At 50.7% G+C, this 7500-nt stretch overlaps 2 protein-coding genes across 2 annotated transcripts in view; one reads left to right on the top strand and one right to left on the bottom strand.

The window, feature by feature from the left end:
* Positions 1-1903, top strand: part of pex5lb (peroxisomal biogenesis factor 5-like b) — a 26849-nt gene extending 24946 nt beyond the window's left edge. Inside the window, exons 12-16 of the mRNA XM_085377586.1 lie at positions 750-820; positions 912-1124; positions 1205-1370; positions 1462-1619; positions 1705-1903. Of these exons, the coding sequence (XP_085233712.1) occupies positions 750-820; positions 912-1124; positions 1205-1370; positions 1462-1619; positions 1705-1903 (807 nt within the window). The remainder of the gene's footprint in view (positions 1-749; positions 821-911; positions 1125-1204; positions 1371-1461; positions 1620-1704) is intronic.
* Positions 1904-6841: 4938 nt separating this feature from the next.
* mfn1a (mitofusin 1a) overlaps positions 6842-7500 on the bottom strand; it is a 13605-nt gene continuing 12946 nt past the window's right edge. Inside the window, exons 15-17 of the mRNA XM_085377400.1 lie at positions 7479-7500; positions 7258-7392; positions 6842-6908 (exon numbers count right to left, since the gene is read on the bottom strand). The exon at positions 7479-7500 is cut by the window's right edge and continues 175 nt beyond it. Of these exons, the coding sequence (XP_085233526.1) occupies positions 6842-6908; positions 7258-7392; positions 7479-7500 (224 nt within the window). The remainder of the gene's footprint in view (positions 6909-7257; positions 7393-7478) is intronic.

Raw genomic sequence — 7500 nt, 5'->3', positions numbered from 1 at the left:
GAAGGCTTTTTATGTAACTCCAGAGAAACACTCCACCCCTATGAGCCAGCGCTATGGCAACAGTGGGCAGAAAAACTCCCTTTTAACAGGTAGAAACACGACCGGGGGGAGTTGAGATGAAAGTTATCATGTGACATATGAAACGTTGTGCTGGCCAGTTCTGTTTGTACCACCGAGCACGTGTTGGTGACGCGTGCTCGTGGCCTGCAGTCTGCCACGCCCACATTTCACTGCATCAGGAAGAGAAAGGGGCGGAGAAGTCTGCACCGGCAAAGAGACAAATTAGGAGAAGTTCAGTGACGGAAACAATCGTGTCCAAAGAGGAAGCCAGAAAAGGCACGCCTTTCCACCGAGTTACCATGGTGATGACGATGTTAAAATAAAGTGAAGGTGCTGAATATCGTTTTCCCCTCAGATACAGATTACAGTTACCAGCAGCTGGAAAACGTACATCACCACCACCAGGCTAAGCATCATCACACACGCCCAGCACTACAAACACGCGTGAGCGCTGCGTGCGAACGCCTTCATCTTTGTGTCATGATGCATGGCACTGAAAGCGAGGAAAAAAACAGCGAGGCAGAGGTTTGTGGCGAGACCCAGCGGTCCCACAGAAGGCGGGGCCTAAAACGGGCTGACCGGAGCTGCGTGACGTTTAGATGTCCAACCATTTTCAGCCAGGTCGTTTGTGCTCGGTCCAAATCAGAATCAGTGAGTTCTCACATTCCTCTTCTTCTTCACGTTTTCAGGCGTGGCAGCTTCTGGGTATGACTCAGGCTGACAACGAGAACGAGCAGGCCGCCATCGTGTCGCTGCAGAGGTCAGTCGCCTTCATGCTGGAGAGCTCTGCTTTATATTCAACCCTGACATGCTAACTGTTTGCTGGAGCTAATCTGCTTTACCTGCTGCAGGTGCCTGGAGCTCCGCCCCAACAACCTGCCGGCCCTCATGGCGCTCGCCGTCAGTTTCACTAACAGCGGCATGCAGCGGGAGGCCGGCGACGTGCTGCGCCGCTGGATCTGTCACAACCCGCGATATAAACACCTGGTCCAGGACAGCAGGAGTCCGCTACGGGGCTCCCCGGCCATGCCGTGCAGGAGCCCCCACGCCTCCACACCTGCCAGGTATGAAGTTCAGTCAGCTTGTTCTTGTAAAGTTCCAACTCCTCTGTGATTGGATGGAACCAAGCTGTGTGTGTGCGCAGGTGTGAGCTGCAGGACGTGCTGCTCCTCTTCCAGGAGGCGGCTGTGCTGAACCTGGACTGTGTGGATCCCGACCTGCAGACCGGGCTGGGAGTCCTCTTCAACCTGAGCTCGGACTTCGACAAGGCGGTGGAAGCTTTCAGTGCAGCGCTGTCTGTCAGGCCACAGGTAACACGCACGCAGACACACACACGTCAACATGGTGGCGGTCCTTTCATACGAGCAGTGACGCTGTCAGCGGCGGGGTTTCTCTCTGCAGGACTACCTGCTGTGGAACCGTCTGGGAGCCACGCTCGCCAACGGAAACCGCAGCGAGGAGGCGGTGGAGGCGTACACCAGAGCTCTGGAGCTGCAGCCCGGATTCATCCGCTCGCGGTACAACCTGGGAATCAGCTGCATCAACCTGGGAGCGCACAGGTAACCCTGGCACTGACCTCTGACCTCACACAGACCAGTCTTACTGCGGCGATGTAGTTGTATAACCCCGGTCCTGGTCCTGCAGGGAGGCGGTCAGTAACTTCCTCACGGCGCTGAACCAGCAGAGGCGGAGTCAGCGCTGCAGCCAGCAGCAGATGTCGGCTAACATCTGGGCCGCCTTGCGGATCGCCATCTCAATGATGGACCGCCCCGAGCTGTTCCAGGCCGCCAACATGGGCGACCTAGACCTGCTGATGAGGGCCTTCGACATGAGCGACGTCTGACGGCGAGTCATGGGAGGGCGGAGCCTTGCTCCCAGAGTCACGGGAGCTCGGTTGGATGCCCGGGTTGAAACCAGACAGTGAGGGAACGGCGCAGCCCTTTAGCTTCCTGTTTGTAGCTCTGCATTCTCAACGCCGTCTGCAGGTCGATCATCTTTTCACCTTTAACAAGAAGATTGAATTCAGCTCCTCCTCTTCCTCCTCGTCACCTGCGCTCACCTGCTGCTGATTTTCCTCTGCTCATCGGTCACTTCCTGATGGTCGACTTTAAACGTGATGTCGTGAAGGATGAAGAGGGGGAGGAAACTCTGGACTCGTGGACTTGTCAGAGCAGCTTTGCATGATTCACGACTCAAAATAATCCTTCTTTATCTGACACAAACGTTCTTTTCATGGCTGTCCTTCATGAAAAGAACGTTTGAACATCAGGTGGGCGGAGCTCATGTACTCGCAGCCAGAGATGTCCTCCTACATGCAGCATAGACGTTTCCACCGTGAGCACCTTTTTGAGCATTTTCGCCTTCGTGGTGTTTTGAAAGTGGGCGGCTCTGTTGTACTCATGGAAGCCCCGCCTCCATCCTCCACCACAGCCTGCTTCTCTGTCTCCTTCCTCTGTCAGCTGCTCTCCACAGCGAATCATCTTCCATCCCAGCACCCTCCAACCCTCTCCACTACGTCCATGAACCTCCTCTGAGCTCTTTCTCTTCTCTTCCCGCCTGAAGCTCCACCTTCCCGCTTCTGCACATGCTCAGACCAACTGAGCCATTAGTCTGTTGGACTCACGTCTGATCCTGTCCATTCTGCTCACTCCCAGTGGACATCTGAACATCCCAGCAGGTGTCACTACCATCTTTAAACCTTCTCCTTCTGTCACCTGGCTCCGCCCACTCTGCCCCTCTCCTGCTTTGTATTAACGGGACCAGAATTTAGAAAATAAACTTTGTTTTTTAATGAAGCAGACGTGAAACCAGCGACTCATCGGGAAAGACTTCCCTGCGCTCATTTTCTCATGGACTTGTATACAGTCGCACACCAGAGTCGCCCCCTGCTGGTCACCCTGTCATGTCCAAACCCCAGAATCTCTTCAGTGGTCGTTCTCGCCTCTGTAGCTTTTCTATCGGCTCTGTTCACTTGCAGCACGTCTTTCAGCTCAGGTTATAAAAACTCACGATGTCCGTGGACATGAAGCTTAACACCAGGTCCTTTCCTAATGAGTAATCCAAACCACGGAGCTGCAGGAGTGAGGAGAAGCAGAACACGCCCACTTTAAGGCTTTTTCCTCCCATGTTTCTTCACCTTGTTACTTTTAACCCTTTAAAGCCATAAAACAGCAGCAGGGGTCTGTTAGAAACTCGCCTCTGTGTGTCACCCCCTGCAGGCAACAGCTGGTACTGCAGCAGCATTTATTTAAATCCAACCAAGAGGCCACCTTCACACCTGAGATCAGGTGTGGTGCTAAAGGTGAATAACAGAATTCATAACTCAGAATTCTGATGTTTTCCATGTGGTGATGATGAAGCAGCTGTATCAGGGCTAGCGCCACCTGCAGGAAGGGTTCGGGCATGTGTCAAATATTTTCCAAAGGAATTCAGGAGAAATATCTGTCGTCTTCAGGCGACTTTTGTTGTGATTTGGCGCTATATAAATACAACTGAATTGAATTAAAACGATTTGCTTTGGCAGTTGAAAAGTTAAACGCCTCGCCCCCTAAGTGACACAGCCGTCTGTCTTCACACAAAGGATGACCCTCAGCGAGCCGTACAGCTTCTTCCAGAACCAACGTCTGCTGGATCCCTACGAGTCCTCCCACCTGCTCACCTCCGACCTCGCCTCGTATCTGCTCCTTCCTCTGAAAGAGACAGAAAAGAAAAACACCCCTCTGCCTAGCCTTGATCATTTTCATCCTACCGCTGATTCCAATATCTAGTTCAGGACATTCTGTTCAGACTCTCCCAGAGAATATCTCTCTAACCCTGAAGTGTACGCATGCTGCAAAACCCTCCGTGCTCTACGTCTACGCCTCAATATTTCAAATCCAGTCATGGCGCTGGACGAAGCTTTTGACCCTCAAACACGGAGCGCCAACATGTTTATGAGCACATTTCCATTGTGTTTATAAAAAATAATAAAACAGCTTTATTTAATCGTTTTAAACCCTAACATGTCTCACTGATGCAGCGGCACTTCTGTGCGTTAAGGTTTTTCACAAAACGACTGCAGCGGTTTCCCGCCTGGCCTGGAGGTGGCGCTCATCGTCCCGTCATACCTGCTGCTGTTCCTGTGTTTGCCTGTGGGAGGCGCCTGTGATTGATTCCAAACATTAACACATTATAGTTTAAAACTGATGTTTGTATTATTGTTACAGTTTCTGTGTTTTATTCTGAAAAGTCGTGTTCATGCTCTGTCCCTTCCTTCCTGTCGCTGGTTCTCAGGTGAGTGTGAGAAAACGCGCAGCAGCTGATCCGGTTAAACGAAAGCTAAATCAAAGCAGCGTCCCCCGAGTCCTGGAGCGGTGAAGGCTTCCTGTCCTGTCCTTAGTTCGGGATGACTTCCTGTCTATGGTTCTTTTCAGATCAGCTGACAGGAAACCACAGCGCTTCTCATTCTGAGGGTTTTACTGTGTTCAAGTCAGGACGCCCAAGTAACAAAAGCAAAGAGCTCCAGAAAAGCAAACAGCCAGCGCGTTTTCATCCACAGCTTCCTGCTTCAGAGATTAACGGGAAGATTCACAAACTTCATCCACACGATGATGAGGAGTGTGAATCTTCGTCCTGCTGCTTCTCCTGAGTCCTGCTCGTCTTCACGTCTGTACGGTTCTGATGTAAATGACTGTACGGACAGTAATCACATGTAAACTGATGATATTAAACGGGTGACACAGAAACCTGGAGTCCAATCAGTGTGTTCTGTGCAGAAACGTTACTGTGAGTGTTTTAATTAAGGGCAGTGTTACAGAGCCCCCCCGGTTTGTCCTGCTTTTCCTGCCCCCTCGTAGATTTCCACAGAAACAACAGCTGAAGGAAGTTTGTCCTGTCAGATTTCACTCGGTGGAAACAAGCCGAGCTTGTCTGAAGCACAGACAAATAAGATAAAGTGTGAACTTGAAGCTGTGTGTTGTAAATGAATGTGTGTAACAACAAAAGACCGGAGCCTTTGACTTTTGGGGCACATGCTGCATTAAAACGGGCAACGCAGGGTAAAATACCAGTTTATACCACAAGATGGAGCAGCGAGTCAGTCAGAGAGGAAGAAGGCCGGGTATTCAAACACTCATCATGTGACTGAGCAAAAAGCTGCAGACAGGTGGGGTCTGAGCACTCACCTGTACCTGAGTGTTCAACGACATGTTGAAGTGGGAGGTGGCGCTGATGCAGGGGTCCTGACATCCTCGAGGGTCCTGCAGGTTTTAGATCTCACCCTGGGTCAACACACCTGAATCACATGATTAGTTCGTTACCAGGCCTCTGGAGAACTTCAGGACATGTTGAGGAGCTAATTTAGCCATTTAAATCAGCTGTGTTGGTTCAAGGACACATCTAAAACCTGCAGGACACCGGCCCTCCAGGCCTGGAGTTGCCCACCCCTGCTATAGGGGGAGGTCTGACGGGAGGAAGGTGCTCGCAGTGCAGCAGTGACCTCCAGTGGCAGCAGGAAGCACTGCAGAGAAGCATCAGCTCTGTCCATCCACAATCACACATTCATTGATAAACATTAGGATAACAGAGAAAACACCACAAAAGTGACCTGATCAAAGTGTATTTGCTGGCTTCAGCGTGAGCACGAAGAGGAAACTTGAGACAACAAGCTTCGAGTCGAGCGGACGAGCCGAGAGTCACAAAAAGAGACAAAAGCATTTCTCACTTAAAAAACTGTGAGGCTCAGTTTTCCACGATAATCATTAGAAATGTGTTAAGAAGAAGGGCGCCATGACGAGGACAAGGGCCTTTGAGTGGTTTGGTGACTGAGCTCATTTGATCCCAACAACACCCAAAAATCCAGGAAGATTTCCTGACCAGAACTCCCACTATAAAACTGTGTGAACCACTCCAGTCTCAGGTCAGTAAACCTGAAGAAAACCAGGTCAGCACTCAAACATTCACAAACAAGATCGGCTCAGCTCATCTCGGCTGATCTTTAAACTGGTAAATCTTACTCAGGACACTTCTTTTAAACTGCTTAAGGCTGTATCTGAGGCCTGACCTGCTCTTTGCAGCACTCCCACCTCCACCTGTCTGTGTAACCCTGATGGGGACGGGTGGAGGTAATTGAATGTGCTGCACTGAGGGGTGAGCTGAGTATTTAATTGCGTTCAGCAGTGAAACAGTGTTGAGTACACCAGGGCCATTAAAGAGAGGAAAAAATGAAGCCATAGAACATTCAATGCTTTTATTTTCTTGATTTTTCACTAGAAGGTTGACTTCCTGCCAGGTGGAGCTCTGAAACACATCACACGTCGGAGCAATAATGCACAGATTTATGGATTCTATCACTGATCAATACGTCTAATCACAGTCACATGATGAGATATTAGAAGCTGGTGTGAGATAAGCTGCTGAGGTTCAGCTGTTTGTGGTCGCGGCGAAGGCGGAGCATCCACTCACCACCTCAGGAGACCCAAATGGCCTGAAGGTGGAGCCAAAGATTCAGGAGCTCATCAGCTGCTCATGAAGGCCAGACTGTACGAGCCTACAGACGAACTTTGACCCTTGATTCTAAAGCAAAAGCGTCGACTCAGGGTCTCCTGCTGCTTCCTGTTCAGCCCTCAGTGGTAAGCTGTCCTCTATTGGTTTGTGTTGGTTGGTGACGAAGGTCACCTGAGCAGGGAGCTGTCTGGGATTTATGCGACTGTCGGTGTTAACGCTGGGCGACGAGCAATACCTCAGGACTCTCCACCAGCTTCTGATTGGCCAGGAGCTTCACCACAGCAGCAGTTCTTCTTCTTTAGTTTTCCTGCAGGTACTGAACCGAAAAGACCTCCAGCTGAGTCTCCAGCTCGGTGGCTCTGTTCCTGAACAAACGAAAACAAGATTTTAAGACATGCAGCTTCTGCTGAGATGCTAACAGGACCTGGAAGTGCGTGGGGTGTGTTTATGGACGCTGGAATATTGTAAGTAAACGCTGCACAGAAAAACGATTTTTAAACCTTATTTTGACCCAAAGCTGCCAAACGTTGGAAAACCAGATTCATGATTCCCAAACTGGGACTTCTGGGATCTCTGCACGCTGACTGTCCAGAAAACGCCAAAGATCTGATGTGCAATCCCTGAATTTAACTTTTGCATCTCGTGCACTGAAGTTTGTTTCTGAGCGGGAGTTCCTGTGAACTCTCCAAACCACGAGCGGCTCGGAGCTCTGACCTGAAGGCCTTGGAACGCCTCTGGATGTTCTCCAGTCTCTGGATCCTGAAGCTCAGCTGACGGATGTTTCCCTCCAGCTCAGCGTCACTCAGCTCCACCCTCTGAGTCAGGCGACTGAAGGTGGACGACAGCTCCCTCAAACACAAACAGAGCAGATTAAAGGCGGAGCCTCCAGGTGTTCGCTCCCTGGACATGTGCGTCAGGCGTGGGCGGGGTCTTACTTGCACACCTGATGGCTGCAGG

This window comes from Diplotaxodon limnothrissa, linkage group LG18 (assembly GCF_057381915.1).
Source record: "Diplotaxodon limnothrissa isolate DT_005_m linkage group LG18, D_limnothrissa_male_GT1.1, whole genome shotgun sequence".
Classification (NCBI taxonomy): Eukaryota; Metazoa; Chordata; class Actinopteri; order Cichliformes; family Cichlidae; genus Diplotaxodon; species Diplotaxodon limnothrissa.
The sequence above is the reverse complement of the archived record's forward strand: the minus strand, read 5'-3'. Positions and strand labels throughout refer to the sequence as shown.